At 37.4% G+C, this 23,607-nt stretch overlaps 2 protein-coding genes across 2 annotated transcripts in view; one reads left to right on the plus strand and one right to left on the minus strand.

Annotated features, from left to right (window-relative positions):
* The window catches only part of LOC121726419 (myrosinase 1-like), a 34,660-nt gene that overhangs the window by 5,131 nt on the left and 5,922 nt on the right, over positions 1-23,607 (minus strand). The gene's annotated exons all lie outside the window — the stretch shown is intronic.
* Positions 14,963-22,410, plus strand: LOC121726423 (CLIP domain-containing serine protease 2-like). The gene is made up of 7 exons (XM_042113790.1): positions 14,963-15,122; positions 15,585-15,760; positions 17,249-17,558; positions 18,219-18,315; positions 19,029-19,213; positions 20,059-20,160; positions 22,024-22,410. The coding sequence occupies exons 1-7, from the start codon at positions 15,056-15,058 to the stop codon at positions 22,332-22,334; spliced, it is 1,248 nt and encodes a 415-aa protein (XP_041969724.1). The 5' UTR covers positions 14,963-15,055; the 3' UTR covers positions 22,335-22,410.

Below are 23,607 nucleotides of genomic sequence, written 5' to 3' on the forward strand. Positions count from 1 at the left end.
AATAAATAATAGTAAATCATTATAACTCGAGACTGACGGCGACCATTGTTTGTGCGACGGGATAGCGATGGACGTTGCCATGGTGACATACTTATTTCTTACTTACTTATTTCAATAAAATAATATGGGTGAAATACTTTATATGGCAGAGAAATGTTTGCCGGGACAGCTATTATTAGTATAGATTTGTACATTAAATCTCGATACCTTAACAGAGGTTTTCCTAAATTCCGTTTTAGGGAGATCGCAGACGGCACACTTTTTGTGTGATCGAGCCTGCGGCGCACATACAGTCGGCATGGTCTGCAGCGATCATCTTATAGTATCAGTTTCAAAGCTTTAAATTTACGAAACCAGCGACAGATATACTTAATTAGAAAAAAATAATAACCTATTGACAAGATCCTGAAGCAAATAGTTAGTAGAAAAAAAATATTTCATTTAGGTATTTAACTTTATGTAATTTAAATTCAAAGAATGAGAAATATCGATGAAATACCAAGGAAATAAAACTTTTTTTTTACCTATTTATTTAACTTAATTCAATATAATAATAGCTTCATGATATGAATACTTTAATTTAAAAACTTGTTTTAAATATCAACAAATCTTTTGTTATTTTTTTTCTACAAATATTTTAAAACTACTATAAATCGCTGCGCGCAAAGCAATTCAAATAGTCCGCCGCAGGTTTGTATGGAAAGTTTAAATTATGTGTAAACGCTCTTAAGAGCGTTTACGCATAATTTCAAGTCTAGCTAAAATAATATCATGGTCAACGCAATCGAAGCCACAACTGAAGTCTAGAAGGGCAAGTAAAGTGATTTACTTTTTATATAATTTACTTGTTGTTTATTGTCCATAGCAGATCTTATATCATCTGTGACCTTGTCTAGTGCAGTGACAGTGCTATGGCCAGGTCTAAAACCGGATCGGAATGTGCTTTTATAAACGTCAATAGCTGCTGCTGGATTGACCTTTCCAGAACTTTGGACAAGAACGGCAGAATCGAGATTGGGCGAAAATTGAAGCGAAAAAATTATGCGCTGCACAGTGCACTGTCTTGTATTGTCTGATCGCGCGTCCCAAGTCGCAGCAACGTAACTGCATACATATCTATGCCGCCTAACTGCGGCATTTATTTTAAACACATTATAATAAAAGGTTGCAACGAGAGTTATGTTACCGTAACAAAGAGTTACATAGCTCTCTTCATAGAATGAACCCAACACCACCTATATAAACATCCGTGGCTTAATTATCGCCGAAACCATTAGACGTCCGCTGTTCCTGGGACCAGAGCAATGCGACATCAATGTAAACACAGCGTCATTGTAGTCGCCGCCCGCAACAGCCGTCGCAGACGCCGGACTCGTCGCCACGCGCCCTATACCCCTCCTTAATTTATAAGCAATAGTTAGGCACACACCAGGCAGTTGATTGCCACCTCTTGCCCGCTCACTGTAACTCTGTGCGACATTCAACAGTAATCTAATAATGTAAAATAAAGTTAATATTTAGTTAAATAAACATTTTTAAGTAATTCAAGCGTTTGAATAACATAACTGGCGCAGTCGGTAGGATAAAGTGTCTAACGTAACGACCCGGGCTCAATTAGTCCAGTGATCGCGACACAAAGACTCTAAGCTCCAAGTAAATTCAGTGAAAGACTCTCAACCAGATTACGCACTATCATCGTGCAAGTGGCCGTAGCAGCATCGACAGCAGCAGCAGCAGAGCAACCGGCTCAACTCGCCAGATAGCGGAATGTTGAAAATTGAATGTTCCTGGGGTGAGCATAAAGTTTATTTTCCTGGACATCCCATCTGGCCCTATCCTTATAAGGACGCTGTTAAGCATTAGTGTACTAACCCACACAAAAATTACGTATTGAGTTATGAATGCAGCTATGTTCTTTAGATGATTTAGAACAAGACTGCATTCAAAATTTAACAACAACAAAAAATTGTGGGTTAGGACACTAATGCTTAACAGCGACCATATTATAGATCTAAAAAGCTTACTGTCTTTTTAAAATATCATAATTAAATTAAATTTATTTCAAAATGACAAGTCCTGTAGCAATAGACTACCAGAACGTTTCATTATTGTTACCGTCTTACGATGGAAATAAGAAAACGCTGCACTTTTATATCAAGTGTGTGGAAAATGTTATCGACATGATCGAAAATAAGGAAGATCAGTCGTTAGCTTGTTAAATAGTGAACAAATTCAAAGGTTGAGCTGTTGAGGCATTGTCTGAAAGGAACAGTTTTAAAACCTGGAAGGATATTAAACATATTTTAACACAAAAGATTTGGCGAACATAGGTCGGAAATAGAATTAACACAAGATTTGATTAAATTAAATAAAGTCTTAAGTCAGAGATAATATGAAAACATTCACTGATAAAATTAGGGAATTAACATGTAACCTTATTAATTGCGGGTCACAAAGTACAGAGTATTATGAAAAATTAGCAACCAGCGTCCTATTAGACCAAATAAATCCAATGATTTCAATTATGATTCGAACACAGAAAATTGAAAAGTTAGAAGCAGTCATTGCGATGGTAAAAATCGACGACCTAAAATATACTAAATATAGAAACGCGAGACAAAATGTCGTAAAGCCACCCATTAATCAGCAACCTACATATCAGAAACAAAATATGAAATTAGAAGATAATAAAAAACACTTCAGAAAAATAAATTTTAATAAAATTAAACAGGAAAAACTTAATTTTCAATCCGCTCAAGATTTTCTACTCTACGACACCTCTGAAAATGGAAATGTCAGTCTTCAAAATAGAATTTTTGAGAACCTAGCACAACAACCCGTAGCACCCTCTACGTCATCCGTAGCCGTTCAACCCTCTACGTCATTCGCCGTAGCGCCGTCAACATGCGTAGCGGCTAGCGCAGACTACGAGCGTAGACTCGCCCGCTACACCGGATAGAAGCAGTTTAATTAACATCCCGAATGATTCTGAAATAGACAGTGTTATCTCAGATAAAAATAAAATTCCCCAAATTTCAGATGCCATAGATAGACAGTTAAAACAATTTTACATTAGAAAATCACCTGGAAATGAATATAAGGTAGAAAATAGATCAAAAGGTAGAACTATAATTAAAGATGTCTTTATACCAATTAATGATACACATAATTAAGTTATTAAGTTCTTATTAGAACATACAATAGGAGATAGAATTTTCAATTTTTACTTTTATCAAGAAGAATTATATGACGTTTTCAGTAAAGTTTATAAGACAATATATTTTAACAACAGAGGCCCTCAGTTAATAAGATGTTTAAGTAGAGTCTCACACATATGACATAGAGAATCCGAGTGATCAGTAGAATTAAGTTTCAATTGTATAGCTCTTATAGTGTCGGAGAAAAGTGGCTGTGACATACGGACGGACAGACAGACAGACAGACAGACAAGACGAATCAATGAGGGTTCCGTTTTTTGCCATTTGGCTACGGAACCCTAAAAAGTAATAATTCATTATGTAGATCACCTGATGCCGCATACGTCAACTGTCGTCGAGGCGCGCAGGCGATCACGTTTAGCCCATCAGCATCAGACGGGTCAACAAACACCGCCGCTGCCGCCCCCGCCCGCGCTCCCCTCCCGGTTGCGCCGACGCCGAGTCCGCAGGCGACTCAGCAAAACTACGCGACTGTTGCTGGTCGCCCCGCACGTCCCCCGCGGGGACACATGGGGAGAACGAGAGCCGCAAGGCTACGAAGAGCCGCAAGGTGAGTCTTCTCGACCTGGCAAGGACGAGAACAGGGGGTGCGATGAGGAGAGCTTCATACTGGTGGAGAGGAAGCAGAAGCCCGCCACCTGCAACCATCGCGGCTCTGCACCATATGTACCTGAGCTGCGTCTGCGGAGCGAGGTCCCCGCGACGCCTCTGTACATATCCCGCCTGCACTGGTCCATGGAGGTCGAGGACGTCGTGGACTACACCCAGAAGAAGACGACATTGCGCCTGAGGGTCGAGCGTCTGCAGTTAACTTTAGCTCCTTTGTGGTGAGAGTACCGACGAATCTTCTGTCGACTTTCGAGGCGCCGGAGTTCTGGCCGATGGATGTGGTTTACCGGAGGTTCCGGGGGAGACTCCGGAACGAAGCGTCGAGTCACATCGCCGGCAACAAGTGACTGTGTTAGTTTATAACTTAAAAGTATGCTAGCTCTTTGACCGAGCTTTGCTGGGTATTCGATAAAAAACGAATAAAATGACATTTTCTAAAAATGATTCCTATATATATATATATATATATATATATATATATATATATATATATATATATATATATATATATATATATATATATATATATATATATATATATATATATTTATTTATTACGGACGGACAGACGGACAGACAGACAGACATAAAGACATGACGAATCTATAAGGGTTCCGTTTTTTGCCTTTTGGCTATGGAAGGCCAAATTAGCCTCGAAGAAGCTTGGCGTTCTTAACAGAGCGAGACAGTACTTCAGTCCGGACCAACGCCTACAACTCTACAAGGCGCAGGTTCGGCCTCATATGGAATATTGTTCTCATCTCTGGGCAGGGGCGCCAAAATACCAACTGCTCCCTCTGGATCGTATCCAAGGAAGGGCTGCTCGAATTGTTGACTGCCATAGTGTTTCAAACAGCTTGGACCCCTTGGAATTACGCCGAGATGTAGCTTCACTCTGCATCCTCTATCGGTTGTATCACGGGGAGTGCTCTGAGGCATTGTTCGGAATCATACATAATTGGTGATTAATACATATAAAAAACTAGATTCACCCTCGTCTATCACCCCAAATCGACGTAAAGGAAAAAGAAACAAAATGTATGATGCAAATCGACATAACATAGATAGCACACCCACTTCCAATATACTAAATGAAATACAAGTAGAAAACAACGAGAATATAAATCATACAGATATAAGATACAACCTAGAACCAGATATTAAAAAGAACCAGAGCAATACAAATCAATACAATCTAGATTATAATAGTATGAACAGTGTAAAATGTGCGAATAACCTGACTATAGAAAATAATAACATTGAAAAGAATGACATAAAGGTAATAATAAATAATGAACATGAAGAGAACAAAATAAAGGTTATAATTCTAGGGGACCATCAGGCGAATGGAGTACGCAAAGCCCTGCAAACAATATTAGGACAAAAATTTGAGGTCTTCTCGCTGTGGAAATATGGCTCAAAGCTAAATAATATTCTAAACACACTGGAAACTTGTGTTAAAAACTTAAGTAGCAGGGATTATATAATAATATTAAGTGGATGCAACGATGATAACCCTACGAACGTCCAAATTAACCTTGGTATGTTCTTTGAGAAAAATAAAACTCCTCATATCCTAATATCGGAGATACCTAGAAATAGAAATTTAAATGAAAAAAAGTTGAATAAACTCTTAGAACATATGTGCAAACTCTACAACAACACAACATACCTGAATATGGATTACAGCAGATACATACCATATGGACCTAGATTTAAGTTTAGTGTAAGCAAATCTTTAGCTAGAGCAGTGCTGGGATTAAATTATAAATATAACTATGACTTATATACAAGTAAGAAAATAGATGATCAAAAACGTGCTAAGGTTAAACTATTAGATAAATGTACACAAACAGAAACAATTAGTAAAGTCTCAAAAAGTAAAATTATCAGCTACCCCATCAATGTTACCCCAGGCCCAGTGACTGCAAAATCTGTAGATGGATCTAGAGATAGTCCTTCTCGTACTGTAGGTGAATCTGTTGATGATACCTTTCGTGAATAACCACATATCAATTATACATCAAAATATCTGCGGGCTATTAACAAAAGCCGATTCTCTATGTGTTCACTTAAATGAATTATCGAGAGAAGGAATATCAATAGATGTGATATGCATAACTGAGCACTTCATAATGTCTGGTCAAGAAAAATTACTTTATTTACCGAATTATAAACTTGCAGCTATGTATTCAAGAAACAAAAAAAGAGGCGGTTCTTGTATTTTACTAAAAAATGGTTATGAATATAAAGAATTACAGGATATTATGAAGTGTTCTATATCGGGAATAATTGAATTAAGCGCTATTGAACTTTCTCACCAAAATTTAATTCTTCTATGTGTCTATAGACCACCACAGTTAACAAACCTTAATGATTTTTATAATAATCTGGATATAGTTTTGAAAAAAATATGTGTCAAAAACAAAAAAATTATAATTTGTGGAGATTTTAATATTGATATTTTAAAAAATAATAGGCATAGTCAGGACTTCAAAAATATCCTCACTGGGTACAATCTTAAATTACAATTTAATGAAGTAACTAGACATGCTGGTAATACCTGTCTTGATAATTTCGCCCATAACATTATGCAAGGCTGTCATAGTAAAATAAAGGATTTCGGACTATCAGATCATAATGCACAAATAATGACTATAAAAACGGATAAAACTTCCATAGTAAAAACATGGCATACAATTCATAGAGACGTCTGTGAAGAAAATCTAAAAACGTTTAAAAAACATATACAAAATATATCATTTAACGATGTTTATGATACAGAAGATCCTGACAAATCATATGCCAATTTCATAGACACTTTTCAATTATTACACGATCTATGTTTTCCTTATAAAAAAATTACTAAAAAAGCAACAAATAAAATAAACTGGATCTCTAAAGGTATACGTATCTGTTGTAAGAAAAAACGTTATCTACTGTGGCAACAGAGATTAAAACCAACTAAAGAAAATAAGGAATCATTCATTAGTTATTCACGTAAACTGAAAAAAATTATTAAATTAACACAAAAAGCACAAAACATATATAAAATTAACCAATCGAAAAATAAACCTAAAACAATTTGGCAAATAATAAATAATAATAAAAAACTTAATGAACATGTCTCTAGTTTAAAATATAAAAACTCAATAATAACTGAGCCTAAAGAGCTAGCGGAAACCTTTAATAATTTCTTCATAGATCAAGTAGGGATTGTATCAAAAGACGATGCTGCTGCTGAAGATATAAAGAAAAATCCACAATCCATCTTTGTACGACCGGTGATTCCTCAAGACGTCATAAATGTAATTAAAAATTTAAAGGATAAAAAAAGTTTTGGTCATGATGGCATATCTACAAAAGTAATAAAATATGTGAGTAATTATGTAGCTCCTCCCATGGCACATATAATCAATGCATGTGTATCTGCTGGGAAATTTCCGGATAAACTTAAAGTAGTAAGAGTAATACCTGTATATAAGAAAAATGCTAAAGATGAGATCACCAACTATAGACCCATTTCGCTAATCTCGATTTTCTCAAAAATAATTGAAAAGGTTATCTACAACTCCGTATACGACTTTTTAAGCAAATTTAACATTCTTTGCACTGAGCAGAAGGGATTCAGGAAAAATACTAACATTAATATGGCAATATACGACTTTGTGAATCTAATATTGCCGTCCGTTGACAATAAAATTCCTATCTGTGCATTATTTACTGACCTATCCAAAGCTTTCGATTATGTTGATCATGACATACTCCTAAGAAAATTAGAAGCCTATGGCATACGAGGTAACGCTCTTAGCTTAATCAAAACTTACCTTGAAGGACGCCAACAATTTACAGAAACTTCAAGAGTATGTTTCAAAACAAAAAAGGAGAGAAAATTTGCTTCTTCGTATAGAACAGTTAAATTTGGTGTGCCACAGGGTAGTGTACTCGGTCCATTATTGTTCTTACTGTACATAAATGATTTACCAACTCATATGCGTTACCCAATTGTCCTTTTTGCTGATGACAGCACTCTTATAATAAATTGTAAGAATAGAAATACATATGAGATTGACATTAATAATGCACTCAAAGATTTTATTAATTGGCTTAAGAAAAACAACTTAATTATTAATCTAGACAAAACTAAGGTCATGCATTTTTACCAAAGAATACCAAACAAAGACATAAATGTAAACTATAAGGGACAAACCATTGACAAAGTAACCACTGCAAAATTTTTGGGAATAACATTTGATAGTCAGCTCAAATGGAAAGCTCATTCTGACGAAGTCTGTAAAAAACTCAGCTCCGCTGCCTATGCATTATATAATTTAAATAAGAAGGTTAATATCAATACGGTACTAACAGCATACCACAGTTTAGTTGCTTCAATTTTAAGGTATGGAGTAATTTTTTGGGGCAACTGTAGTGAGAGCGAAAATATATTCAAAGCACAAAAACGTTGCATAAGATGCATTGCTAATATAAAAGTTACCGATAGCTGCATGCCCGTATTTAAAAAATATAAACTTTTAACTTTCCCTTGTCTTTATATCCTGGAATTAGCTATTTTTGTGAAAACAAACATTCACTTATTCCAAATTAAGACACCAGAATTAGAAACACAGAACTACGATCCAATTACAAAGATAAATTGTACACAGCTAGATACAAAACTACTTTACTAAAAAAAAACATTACCTGTATGGCTCCTCAAATTTATAATCATATACCAAAAATTATTAAGGAGCAAGCTGTAAACAAATTTAAAAGGAACCTTAAAGAAATGCTTATTGAAAAATGCTATTATTCTGTATCCGAAATTCCAAATGACAATACGTTATAAAAATTAGCAAATAAGTAATTAGTTGATAACTGTACATTGACATTTATTTACTTATTATATAATTTTATTTTATTTGTTCTGTTGACATTGATATTGTTTTTTTTTTTGTATTTTTAATTGATGTGACAATGTAATTAATTCCATTTTAATTGTTATTAATTTTGTACATGAATTTTGTCTCATATTTTTTATTTATTTTTTATACTAACGAATTATGATATTTAATCTGATTATTATTATTGACTAGGTATTAAATACAAACTTAAATCGCATGTTTTATAATGAATTGTCGATTTTATGTTTATTAATTGTTATAAATTTTAATTTTGATGATACTTTTACTTCAATTTTAAACAAGGAAATTATGACATTTACTAGATATGCTAATTTAAATGACATGTTTTTTTTTCTTTTACACACTTAGTACCATCTAATGTTAACATAATATACCTAATTTACAGTTTGTAGTTTTAGATAATATGTAATAACTTAAATAATAATTTGACGATGATAAAATTTTGCATGCCGTAAGGTAGAATGTATAAGGCTCTGAAAAATACTGTTACATCTTATTATTGTACCTGCATTCTAAGCAAATAAATAATCTATCTATCTATCTATCTATCTATCTATCTATCTATCTATCTATCTATCCATACCACCTGCAACTTTTCGCTATCGTCCCACGCGAAAAACATACCATCCTCATCACCTTGATGAGTGGCAGTCTTCCACAGTGCGTTTTTCGCATAACTTTCTGCCGCGCACTGTAAAACTCTGGAATGAACTGTCACCAGCAGTATTTTCGGACCGATACGACCTGCAAACCTTCAAGAAAAGAGCGTATTCCCTCTTAAAAGGCCGGCAACGCACCTGCAGCTCTTCTGATGTTGCGAGTGTCCATGGGCGACGGTAGTTGCTTACCATCAGGTGACCCGTTTGCTCGTTTGCCCCCTTATTTAATAAAAAAAAATGTGAATTCTTGGGAGGGGCGAGGCTCCGTCGATCCCACATTGAATGGTTACGTAGTTTAAATAAGATTTTGGCAGAAAATTTATGGACTTATGGAGTAGCTTGAATAAATCTAAGCCCTAATCTACTAATGTTTAAGACAATTAAATTTTAGTAAAAAAAAGTACCACAAACAAAATGTTTAAATCAAGGAGGCATCGATATTTCAACCAGGCTCTTATTTTATCAACTTTTTAACAACAAACACAGATGCGAATTGCGAAATGAAAATTGAGTATACAGGAAAATATGGTTGACACTGCAGACTACACTTTGGAAAATGACAATGTTGAGAAAGAAAAATTACAAGAAGCTGCAAGTACACAATCATTTTTTTCAGCGCGAAGCATATCCGAACCTAACATTATATTATGGGAAGAAATTGTAACAACGATTAGTCGTAGAGTTAGTATAATATCTATATTATTTAAAATACCTTACACCTACTATAGTTTGTGCGTTATAAGATGATATGGGTGACAGTTTTCATGTTCCTTGCTACGGGTTTTTTTACAAGAAAACAAAAAAAATGCAATAAATTATATTCCATCTACAAAAACAAATGTTTCCTATAATTGTAAATGAATAAAAATGAAAAGTTGCTAAATGCTAACTTATTAATATAAAATTATAATTAATATTAATTGTGAAATAGTATAAAACAACATATAAAATAGAATCAAAGATCAGTGACGGAGACCTTAAAGGCGCTGCCAACCTGCTTTTCTCCAATGATTCAATAGCTCCGTACGATGAACATACTCTCTCCGCCATAAACACCCCTCACTTCCTCCACCCACCAAACCACTTCCATCCAGCACCGCTGTAGAACCGGTACAGGCCTCAGTAAAAGATATAAAGCGCACCATTATGTCCTTCAGGACAGGATCGGCCAGTGGGTACGATGGCTTAAGTCCGCAGCACTTGAAGGACCTAATCAGTACTCCGGGAGACTCCGCCAGAGCACTTCTAGCAGACCTGACAGACTTAATTAACCTCATGCTATCTGGCAAGGTTCCTCATAATGTTACAAACATCTTATATGGCGCCAATTTGTGTGCCTTAAAAAAAATGACGGTAGCATCCGCCCTATAGCTGTCGGCTGCACCTACCGAAGAATTGCTTCTAAAATCTGCTGTAAATATATTTCGCGTAAGCTGACGGACACTTTTCAACCTGTTCAACTCGGTTTTGGTAGTAAGGGTGGCTGTGAGGCTGCCGTCCACGCACTCCGTACCTATATAAAAGCCAAAACGAGGCAAGTAGTCCTTAAAGTTGACGTGAAAAATGCTTTTAATTCTATCTCTAGAAGTGCTCTTCTGAGAGAAGTTCAAAAACACGTGCCAGAAATCCAAGAATACATCTTACAATGCTATGGTTCGGATTCATCACTTATATATAGGAGCGATCTTTTGCTTTCCTCTACCGGTTGCCAGCAAGGCGATCCTCTGGGCCCAGCTATTTTTAGTCTCACCATACATTCGATCATCACATCTCTTTCTTCAGAATTCAACATTTGGTACCTGGATGATGGGACTACTTGACTTACAATCCCTAATAGAGAAATTCCAATCGATTGATTTGGAACTTAATTTCTCTAAATGCGAACTTTTTATTAATAATGATAATCCCGTCGTTCAATCACCCGATACGATATCAAAATTTAATAATTTGGCCCCTAACATCAAAATTCTTAGTAAAGAGTCCCTCCGCTTACTAGGTGCTCCCATTTTTAGCGACGGCTTTAACACCTATATTTCGGAACAAAACAACAAATTTTCACAATCATCCGGCAAACTCATGACAATAAAGTCCCATATGGCGTATCAAATCATTCGTTTCTGTCTGTTTGTGCCCAAATTGACATATGCTCTAAGGTGCTGTCCTTTATGGGAGTATTCAGATTCACTGTCTCAACTAGACCAGACCCTAAGAAACACATTAGTCAATATTCTTAACTGCCGAATCTCCGATACCTCTTGGGTTCAAGCTACTCTGCCCATCCGGTTCGGAGCCCTGGGTATAAGAACAGTGGCTAGTGTGTCTCTGTCCGCGTTCCTTTCTTCAGCCCATAGCATCAACTCACTTTTTAAAAAAAATCGTCACCAATTCATTAGGCAGCGTTGGCATTGACTCCTTAACCGAAGCTATAAAAACATGGCGTGAAACCTGTACGGCCGAAATCCCAGTCAATACCAGCATCCAAAAAAATTGGGATGAACCACTAAATTTGGCTAAACTTAACCTTTTAAATTGCTCGTCCGCCGCAGACCGTGCGCGTCTCTTGGCTTCCGCTGAGCCAGAATCGGGGTACTGGCTCCTGGCAATCCCATCGTCTAATATAGGCACACTTTTGGACAATCACACCTTCAACGTTTCAGTCGGCTTGCGTATAGGTGCCGAAATCACCGAAGCCCATCGCTGCCATTGCGGCACCACAGTGGACCGCCAGGGGCGCCACGCACTGTCTTGCCGCCGGAGTGCCGGCCGCCAGGCCCGTCATGCCTCCATAAATGACGTCATCCGCAGGGCTCTTGCCACCGTCAACGTGCCGGCTACACTCGAGCCGAACGGTATCGCGCGTGACGACGGCAGGAGACCTGATGGAATGACGCTCATTCCATGGAGCCGGGGCAGACCTTTAGTCTGGGACACCACGTGCGTGGACACATTGGCGGCGTCGCATGTGACGGCCACCTCAAGGGAGGCGGGAGCGGCCGCTGCTAACGCGGACACCAACAAGAGGCGGAAATATGAATGCCTGGGCCAAGACTTCATATTCCTGCCTTTTGGTGTTGAAACCCTGGGTCCGTGGAGCCCCAGCGCAAAGGTCCTGTTTAAGGATTTATCCCAAAGACTGGTCGACAAATCAAATGACCCCAGGGCTGGTGCTTACCTCGGCCAGCGCATTAGTTTGGCCATACAACGAGGTAATGCTGCCAGTGTAATTGGCACTTTGCCCGCAGCCTCCGACCTAGATTTAATTTTTTACTTATAGTGTATGTATATTAGTGTTTATTTCTGAAATAGTTTAGTTATGTATTTTTATAGTTTTTAACAAGTATAATATTCTGTGCATTGTTAATAAAAATTGTGAAATAGGAGTATAAATTTATTGTTACGAAAACATTTGAAAAATGTGAGATGCATGAAACGGAACTTATGTCAATAGAGATTGACTCTGTTGAATCGAAATCAAATCGATAAAAAAGGGCGGCCATCTTAAATCGCCGGCACCACTGAAATGTCAGTACGAAACTCTGTACGAAATCGATAATTTCGATTGCAATTCCTTTACGAAGTGATTCGATATTTTTAAATTATCGATTAATTTTTGTTAGGTAACATACCTACTATTGTCAATTATAATGTGTCACGCATATCATCATAAAACGCACAAACTATAAAAACAAATGAGTAGGTACGTAGGAACTGTAAGTAGGATTAGTGTCTGTTTGGGTATAAGCCTTAAAAGTTCCTCAAATCACTAAATAAACTAGTCCTTTACATCCGTTGTGCATGATTTATACAGTATACTAGCTGTTGCCCGCGACTTCGTCCGCGTGGACTTCAGTTTATAGCGCGCGGTGTCAACAAAATTGGTGTCAAAAGCTTTTTAAAACCCTGGTACCCCTTAAATCAAAATACCCAAAACAGCCGTGTAGTGTGCACATAATATGATTTTCTTTTTACTTAATTAAACTTTTTTATACCAAATTTTAAAGCTTATTTACCACCTCTTATAGAAATACGCATGAGCAAGCGATAGCGCGATCTAGGGGACTCTTGGCGCCATCTATTTTGAGTTTTTGGAACTAACTTAATTTGACCAAATTTACGCATTTTCACCCCCTTACAACCCCTTTTTCCAGTTAAAAAGTAGCCTATGTCCTTTCTCAGGCTTTAGACTATCTGTGTACAAAATTTCATTACAATCGGTTCAGTAGTTTTGGCGTGAAAGCGAGACAGACAGACAGACAGACAGACAGAGATACTTTCGCATTTATAATATTAGTATAGATTTCAGAGCGAAGTAACCACTCCTCAAATACTGTAGCGCCTGGGACGCCCTGGGACAAGGTTTTTAAATGTCCGTATGGTTGCCCAAGCGCATACGGCATTCTCGCATCATAGTCGGCCTAGTCCAGAGGAAAGAACTAGTCAATACGTCTGGAACCAACTATGTGCGGGTTTCCTCATGATGTTTTCCATCACCGTACGAGCGCAAAGCTTGCGACAAATGTCCTTTGATCTTTCCGACACCGCGCGGTAAGTTCGCAAACGCGTCGGCCAACGTCTACATACCTACGGCCAACGCGCGAACGCCCGTTCTACACATTGGCCAACGCGTCTGCCAACGCATCTGCCAACGCGTTCGCCTATATGGAGTGCCGACTTATGAGTGCGAACCAAATGTCTACCCATTAGGCCACGGACGCTCTCAGTTTCTGTTCCTCAAATCACTATTGACCAATATAGGTAGGTACTAATATTAAGTATTAAAAAAAATAGATAATGATGGAAATATGATTAATATTATTATTATATATTTAGGCTACCGCGACGTACGAGAAGATATTGTCACTCATGTGGAAAACAGCTCACCGCGTATACCGTACAATTTGGACGGAACCGTTTTATTGGCAACTGCTGAAGAGCATTAGCTTTATCATTTTGGCACTGAAATTGTTTCGTGATTTTGATAATAATTTAACATTTGATATGGTCGAATAATAAATAGTTAATAAAACAGTTTGGTTTTATATTTTAATGTTGCAATAAACTTTTTAGGTTTCCGACTTTCGTAGTAACTACAAGGAACCCTTTTAATTGCGTTATGTCCAACCCGCCTTCTGTAGGGCGTTGCTAAAATATATACGTTGATATAAATAAAAAAAATTACAGCTACAAATCGTACATACTTATAGTCTTCATTTTAGGCGTTAAAATAATCTTGGTCAAATTATTTATAATAATTATTATTGGTGACTACCGTTCTGATTGATTTATAGCTTGTTATACTTTATCCCGTTAATAATAAACGTTGTAATAAGCTTTGAATAGTTATACAGTGTTTTGTTCCTGTCACGCAAGTGACATTTTTAATTGGATTGAAGAAGACAAAACACTGTTACATAACTATTCAAAGCTTATACAGCGTTTATTAGTAAGGGGGTCTGTATTTAAAACTCCACCTACTGCAATAATTCTAACTGCAAGCCAAGACACCGTTTACATCCGTTTATTATTGTTCCCGTTACAAAAGTGTAATTGCCGTTACCTTAGATAACCTCTTTAAGTCAACCCTCACAATCAGTTGCGTTCCGACTCTCGTGGGAGCTACTTGCTCTATATTATAGAAGTTTTGAAGATGAAAAATGCTTGCGGAATTACAGTGCTCGCTGGTTTTCTAAGTCTCACAGCTGTATTTCTGTCATGTACGTAAGAAATAATATTTTTATTGCACAATATTTTTTTAAATTTTACAAACCCTCAAGAGACAAGTTCCTCACATTATACCTACTTTCGTTTCCGGTTAGAACCCTAATCAATTGACAATACCAACATTTCCCTTATGGGGCGGAATTTAATAGTGAATGCCTACAGGCTACACCACAAGAGGGACGCGGGTGTGACATTTCAAGTTTCTAGCTCCTATAGGGTTTCTGTGCTTTGATAAACCATGATATACAAATATAATATAGTATACACTATACTAGCTGACCCGGCAAACCTTAGAGGCGCTAAATATCATAAAAATAAGACCAGCTGCAGTTTGGCAACAAACACCGCGACACGAGAGTTTTATATATTCGAGCAAGATAAACTTATTCGTATATTATGCAGAGTATCTAGTCTAACATCTTTTTCTTTTGATTACTTACCTAACTCTTCCACAGTTTTAGTAAAGACAGCAGCAATCCCATACCAATGCAAGGAGGGGGTGGAGTGTCTGCCGCTGGACAGGTGCACCGGACTGTACAGAAGATGGCAAGGGGACAGAGAAACGTACAATTACACCATAGAATTGTTACTATGCGAGAAGTACGAGGCTGCACCAAATAAATTGCCAAAGGTGCAAAATACATTTTAATACACAACTTAGGTATACGTCGATAACGTACTATAAACCAACGATATCAATACTCTATATAAATGTCGCAGCCAACTGGTTTAAATAGCCGTTTAATCTAACAGCTAGCCCTTTGACTGAATAACGCCATTCAATCACACGTCTAGCTTTTTAATTGAATATTTAAGTCGCTCAAAACGTTCAACACTACAGCTAATTCAAAAGCCGCCATTTTATTGATTTAGTTCAGCGCTCACCACCACGGCGCTAGGTGCATTTTGTTTACAATATGGCGTCAACCAACCGGTGTTTTGTGATTGATTTATTAAGACTAGAGATCCCCAATGGTCGAAATTCGACCTTACTTGCAACGACATTAGAACTACTACCTATATTTTGTAAAAAATATTGACTTCATCATAGTTTTTTTCAATTCTTGTCTCTGGGACTCAGCTGATCTCAGACTGGCCGTTTAAGCATTGTCTAATAGTATCTAAAATTAAATAAAAAAAAAACAATAATCCATTTTCAATTTGTCAACTTGTTGTCAACAGACTTCAACCATAAATAAAAGAGTATAATTCGTATGTATAGGCTTGTCACTCAAAAATCTGTCATTTTTCCTAGTAGTAGTGTCGTAGTGTGTGTAACGTTTTATTTGTTAAAAATATATATGATAAAAGCATAATTTCAAAATAATATTAGCTTGATGCACTCCTTCATCATATAAACTATAACTATGCGAAATTTTTCTCTCACGTATTAATATATAGATATTTTTCGTAAATATACGTTACAAGTATTATACGATATATTATATTAGATAGAAATTATACGAGGGAATCAAAATTTTAACTAATATTCGAGGAGAAATTACAGGATTATGAAATGCATCACCAAGATATTTATTGCAATTTTGTTCAAAATGAGTTAGAATACAATTAATATGCTTGTTGTCATTATAAGCGCTTGTGTATTAATAGCACTAAACTAATGGTCACCGCTTAGTTAATTTACCATTTAACCTGTTGGCTAAGCGTCATCTAGTTGTAGTGTTGCACGTTGCAGTCAACAAATCGGCTAAACGAGTAACGACGTATCGCCGTGTGATTGAATGGCGTTGTTCAGTCAAAGGGCTAGCTGCTTGATTGAATGGCTTTTTTAACCAGTCGACTACGACATAAACAGCATGTCTGTCCGTTTATGTTGTACCACATCACGTTTAGGCCGCTAAACCCATTTTTTTGAAAATTTCATGGGGCCTTGAATCCCATAAAATGACGGGATATGCAGCCAAGAAAAATGTACAGTCAAGCGCGTTATCGACTTTCCGCGCAAAGAAGAAAATAATATATAATATTATAATAGATACTTCTATTATACATGCTATACTTAATATTATTTTAATCCTTTTATTAACTACGACGCGACATATCGACTGCAACTTCTTTGCGCGGAAAGAAAACAACAAGTTTAAGTATATTGTTTTAGGTATGTTGCGCACCGAAGCTGTTTTTAACGAATGATCCATTACCTGCATTCAAACCAGTTTCTAGAACGCAGAAAATTACAAATGATGGAAGGTCCGCTCCAACCTCTACAATACTGAAAATGCCAGACGAAGGAGAATCCACAGTAAAGCCAGTCTCAACTACACTTAAAACACCGAATGAGGGTAGGAAATCTAAAGATGTGCAGTGTGGAGAACAAAATGTCGACAGAATTATTGGCGGGAATAGAACCCACATTGATGAGTATCCATGGATGGCCCTGCTGAAGTATGAGTTTAACGTCACAAATGGTAAGCAAGTTTTAGGACTTACATTCAAAGCGTTTGATGTGTTATAGGAGCATTTTTAGTCCCTCACTAATAAGTCCCCGGGTTGCACTAGTAAAACCTATTGGTGATATAAAACTTGGCCTTTATTATCCCAAAACTATCACCCGTTCATTCAGAAAAGGCCTGACGCAGTGACTGCCCGTCGTCTCTCGCATACATCGCCTCCCAGACACAAAACTGCTGACACTCGCACATTCACACATACACGGTCCCTACAGATGTAATTCAAAGGTAGACTTGAAATATCACAATTAAACTTTAGTTACCTACTTGCGAATTGAGATTAGAGATATAACTCATTAGTACTAGGTACCTGCAGTTTACTCCTTACATTTTGAAGACCGTCATCAAAATCTTTATAAATTTTAAAGGCTCATGTAATGAAGAAGAACACCAGTCTTCGTCCGTATCTGTTAAAAACCTGTTAAAAAATCCCTATGCTCAAAACAGATCATAAACTATCGAGACTAGTAGGCTGTTTTCATTATATCCCGAACGACTCTTTAATCGCAATCAGTCTGCGGTTAAACTGATATTCGAGAGATGTAAAGCGGTCTGTCTAGTGTCTTGCTATGGAAGTCCTCAGATAGCAATGAGAAAGAAAATGAATTTCCGTTACAGGTTTCGGATACTACTGTGGCGGTGTTCTTCTGTCGTCCAGATACGTCCTGACTGCAGCCCACTGTGTGTACACGACGTTGGGAGCTGGATGGAAATTGTAAGATACACCGCCTTAATACATTTTTATAAAGCCTCATTTCGCCAATTTAAGTTTTTGCTATTAGAAAAGAACATGCCGTCCGTTCCACATTTCAAACATATTTTTTTTTATGAAATAAGGGGCAAACGAGCAAACGGGTCACCTAATGGAAAGCAACTTCCGTCGCCCATGGACACTCGCAGCATCAGAAGAGCTGCAGGTGCGTTGCCGGCCTTTTAGAGGGAGTAGGGTAATAGGGGAGGGTAGGGATGGGAAGGGAAGGGAATAGGGAAGGGTAGGAAAGGGAATAGGGTAAGGGATTGGGCCTCCGGTAAACTCACTCACTCGGCGAAACACAGCGCAAGCGCTGTTTCACGCCGGTTTTCTGTGAGAACGTGGTATTTCTCCGGTCGATCCGGCCTATTCATGCCGAAGCATGGCTCTCCCACGTATTATGATTTCATTGGTCATACTCATACATATGAAGAATAAGAAAGGTAACATGACATTTGCCCAAGAATTTATAGAAAACCCTAGACTGCAAATTTTTTAGTTCTTTCCTATGATTTCGTAGTTAATATTGGTAGAGTAAAAACTGACGATTGTTTCAATTGATGTCTACGCGAATATTTTTTCATGTATGACCTCGCTTAAGTCTACTACCAAATATTTGCAACATCATCGTCATAAAATCTTGTTTTGCTTTAAATAGTATCTGTATTGTCTTCTAGGAGCCACGTCATTCTCGGGGAATGGGATACGTCTACCAAGCGGGACTGTGACAATGACCTGTGTAATGAGGCCATAGAGGTGGCTATAGAGAGGGCTATCGTCCACGACCAGTACGTCCGAGGCGATGACAGTATGCCTAACGATATCGCACTCTTGAGGTTGGCCCGGGAAGTGCAATTCGACGGTAGGTACAAACAAGTAATTATCGGCCAAGTGCGAGTCGGGCTCGCGCACGAAGGGTTCCGTACACTATAGAGCGAAAGAAGACAAAAAATTGTGTTATTTATATGGGAGCCTTACATTTTTATTTTATTTAAATATTATTATTAATTATTAAAGTACAAATATAATAATTAAGGATTTTGTGAAAATTTCAAGTGCTTAGCTGCTACCATTACTGATTACGAGCAAAAAATAGCAAAGAAATCGCGTTTGTTGTATGGGATATTTAAATATTTAATTAATTTTGTTTTTAGTATTTGCTGTTGTAGCGGCAATAGATATATACACAAACGGACTGTCAGACGGACAGACATCGAAGTCTTAGGCCGGTATAAATCGTCAGTACTCAAGACCGAACCGCGTCTTGAGACCGGGTCGCATCTTAAGTACTGACTATTTATACCGGCCTTAGTAATAGGGTCCCGTTTTTACCCTTTGGGTACGGAACCTTAAAAAAGGTAATTTAGAAAAGTATAAAACCCAACTGCAATTTGATTTACCCACTGCTGCATTGTAAGTTAATCGACGAATCTAAGGATATCTAAATGTTTAGTCGTTTGCTCTGCAGCAGCCTGAAAGGCTTGAGTCTTGACAGATTTTGGCTTAGAGGTATATATTTAATTCTCTCGAAAAACAAAACCCCCTTTCTGGCGCAGTCTGGTGAACAAGAAACTATACTAATTATTAATGTCTCTGAAGTTTAACGTTCAGAGTTACGTATAGGTACATTAATATCAAATTGAATTGAAGGATAATAATTACATTATAAGAAGGTATATTACGTTAATTAACTATTTTACCTTTTAGATTTCGTGAAACCTATCTGTCTTCCTACCGAGGCTGCTTTATTGAAAAACAATTTTGAAGGTTACGACTTGCAAGTAGCTGGCTGGGGTAAAACTAACAACGGTAAGAACATCAATGGACCTGGATCCCAGAAGGATAAGACATAACTTACTATCTGATGGATGAAACCACAGGTTATTAGTAGTGCCTCGTGTACTTAGAATACCTGCGAATTTGTGTAGCTCTACGTGTGACACCTGGTCAAGTACCAGGTACCAAAGTGGACTAAAAATTAGTCTTACTTTACTTATTTTGTCATGGCTTATATTTATATATAATTTGTAGAATATTATTCTGAACTAGTATCATGTAGTGCAAGACACTTTGCAGTGACCAAAACTTTTATCATCCTCTTTAAAAATAACTTTGTTGCAAATTTTTTTAAGGAGTTATGTTTATTTTATAAATTAATAAAATACATTAGAAAACAATATTGCAAGAATTTATTTTCTACTAGCCGTTGCCCGCGACTTCGTCCGCGTCAGCATAGTATAATAACAAAGATTGATAATAATTTTCCCCTTTTATGGTTCTTTAACGTTGTTAGTGGCGGCCGAAAAGGAAGATCTTCCGACCGAGAGAGATAGCATGCTCGGTCAGGCCGAAGGCCACTGACGTCATTTCAGACGTTGTAATATATATCTTGCCGTTCTCCGAAACTTCGATACCGCGATGCAGGAATGTTAGGCAAATTGTGGGTACCGCCACATCTCAGACTCGTGGTCTTCGATGCGCTTGTGTTGTCAGGTGTGGGCCGAAGCTACGCGTGCAATGACCAGGAGAGGGACCCCGTGCTCTGCTTGCTGACCGGTCGTTGTTGCCTATGGCTGCCCCGTTCAAGCCAGACACGAGTTCGACCGGCGCGGAAGCCTAACGCGGCTTATGGTCGCGGCGACCCGGTTATGCTTGATGTCTGCTGACGTGGTGCGGAGGGGCGGGGAGTGTTGATGATGATTGATGGCCAGAAGGATGCGTGTTCTTGTCGGTGGTTACCAATTTAACGTTGTTAGTGGCGGCCGAAAAGGAAGATCTTCCGACCGAGAGAGATAGCGGGACCCGATCCCTAAGATATTTTAGCCTGTTCGTCTGTCTGTCTGACGCAGACGACATTTTATTAATTAATAAAATAAAAATAACGCCTTAAAAAAATTTGCAACAAAGTTATTTTTGAAACGGCTGATAAAAGTTTTGGTCACTGAACAGTGTCTTGCACTACATGATACTAGTTCACAATAATATTCTACAAATTATATATAAATATTAGGCATGACAAAATAAGTAAAGTAAGACTAATTTTTAGTCCACTTTGGTACCTGGTACCTGACCAGGTGTCACACGTATAGCTACACAAATTCACAGGTATTCTAAGTACTATTAAGAACCTATGGTTTCATCCATCAGAAAGTAAGTTATGTCTTATCCTTCTGGGATCCAGGTCTACAACGCAAAACCATTAAAACCTGTCTATTGTATGATGTGGACGGGAACCGTACATTTTTCCGGGATAAAAAGTATCCCATGTCGTTTCCCGGGACTCAAAGTATCTCCATACCAAATTTCTGCAAAATCGGTTCAGCGGTTTAGGCGTGAAGAGGTAACAGACAGACACACTTTCGCATTTATAGTATTAAGTATGGATTTAAGTATTTTTTACTTTGTTTCCTTTATAACCAAAAATATTTAGGTATAGTCTGTCAAGAAGGTGAAGAAATTAAAAAGTGGCAGCATCGTAGTGTCATCCCTTTCATATCAATCTAAGAAAAAGGGTTGCCACTTTTTAATTTCTTCACTTTCATGACGGACTATAATACATCTCGTTTAGGGACACAACTCCTATGTTGCTGTTTTGTCTGCTACTTTAGAAAAGCATTAATCACTTGGTCTGAGCTTACAGTACTCATCGCTAATTATCTTTGCCTCTTTCAGCCTCAGCATCACAAGTGAAACTGAAAATCAGTTTACCGGTATACGACCATAAAAAGTGTCAGGACCAATACTTCCGTCAGGGGAGGAACGTAACTGACAAGCAGTTTTGCGTCGGCGGCAAGGCCCGGAAGGACACTTGTAGGGGGGACTCCGGTGGACCGTTGATGGGGCAGGTGTCATTTGGCAAGAGATGGGCGGTGGTCGGAGTGACGTCTTACGGCCCCAGCCCCTGCGGCACCGAAGGCTGGCCGGGCATCTACACACGAGTCACACCGTATCTCAAATGGATACAAGACAACATGATTCCGTGATTAGCTTTAGTTGGGAGAAAGTTTATTTGTAGAAATTTATTTATTGTAACGGATTAAATCAGTATTTTAGCAAACATTTTGTCTTTAACCCTTATGACTCACAAAAATGTCTAGATGCATTTCACCCACATGATAATACCTATTCATAATATGATTTTTTAAAATATATCGATAGTTTAGTTATTTAAGCTTTTCGTTTGCTCATGAATATTTACTTCTGAAAACTACCTAAAGTAATAAAAAAATAATGGAGATCGTAATGAGGTAAGCAAGGGTAAACAATAAATAATATTATAATCAGAAGGTCACAGGCACTAATGTATAAACTCAAGTAAACATACGTACTGCAAGTTGCAACTACATATATTGTACTTACCAGTGTGAGATTTTTATAAGAATTTATCCTCCGGCTCACTTACCCCCCACTTTAATGGAGCCTCATCAAAACCTTTAACCATTCTAGGGTTAACCATTCTAGGGTTCCCCTCGTCTGGTCCCGTCGTTTCCCAAAATGGGCCGCATTGACAAAGGGATATTATTAAATGCACATCAGAATAATTTTTCAGCACACTATCTTAACTCCGCTAATTAACTGAATGCATACCAGAAAAACTAATGCTGATAAAAAAAAACAATTGATTAACTGAACATGTCCTTCAAAAAAAACTTAAACATCATACAAAACGAGACGACCTATATAACCTTATTCACACCAAAAATATGGTTCATACATCGGATATATTATTATTTATTTGTAAAACTAAAATTTAAATTGTTTATCAAAAATACTAACTTGCACTCTAAATTGGACAATCTTACAACGGAATTTCTAAAAACGATATCGAAAGGTGCACCACAATAAAATCAATTTCTATTATCAAAACAAGTCTATTTATATGTAATTTGACAAATCGTGCAACTAAAATATTTTTAACCTAACTTTATTTTCTTTTTGTTTCTCTGTTTTACTGAAAAACATGTTGGGGGTTGAAAAACCTCCTCATCTAACGCCGCACTCACTCCTTTGCGCTCGCTCTTTACTCTTTAGCGACCACAGATATATCTTGATCTATTTCTGTGTTAGCGACAAAGATTTTTGGTAATTTTGCCAAAGTTTCGTCCATGTTAAATTAGCACTTGATGATTTTTATGTGTTCTTAATTATATGAACATAACAGATTAAATTGGGTTTTATTTAGAATAAATGATGTTCCTAAAAGTCATTTTTTTAATAATATCTATAGACGCTTCACACCACGTCAGTCTGGCCCCG

Source organism: Aricia agestis, chromosome 4 (assembly GCF_905147365.1).
Source record: "Aricia agestis chromosome 4, ilAriAges1.1, whole genome shotgun sequence".
NCBI lineage: Eukaryota > Metazoa > Arthropoda > Insecta > Lepidoptera > Lycaenidae > Aricia > Aricia agestis.

Excerpts from the sequence above, each read along its gene's own strand:
- LOC121726423 (XM_042113790.1), top strand. The coding sequence starts at position 15,056 with ATGAAAAATGCTTGCGGAATTACAGTGCTCGCTGGTTTTCTAAGTCTC. Across the intron at positions 15,761-17,248 it reads CACCAAATAAATTGCCAAAG|GTATGTTGCGCACCGAAGCT; the intron begins GTGCAAAATACA and ends ATATTGTTTTAG. Across the intron at positions 19,214-20,058 it reads CCGGGAAGTGCAATTCGACG|ATTTCGTGAAACCTATCTGT; the intron begins GTAGGTACAAAC and ends TTTACCTTTTAG.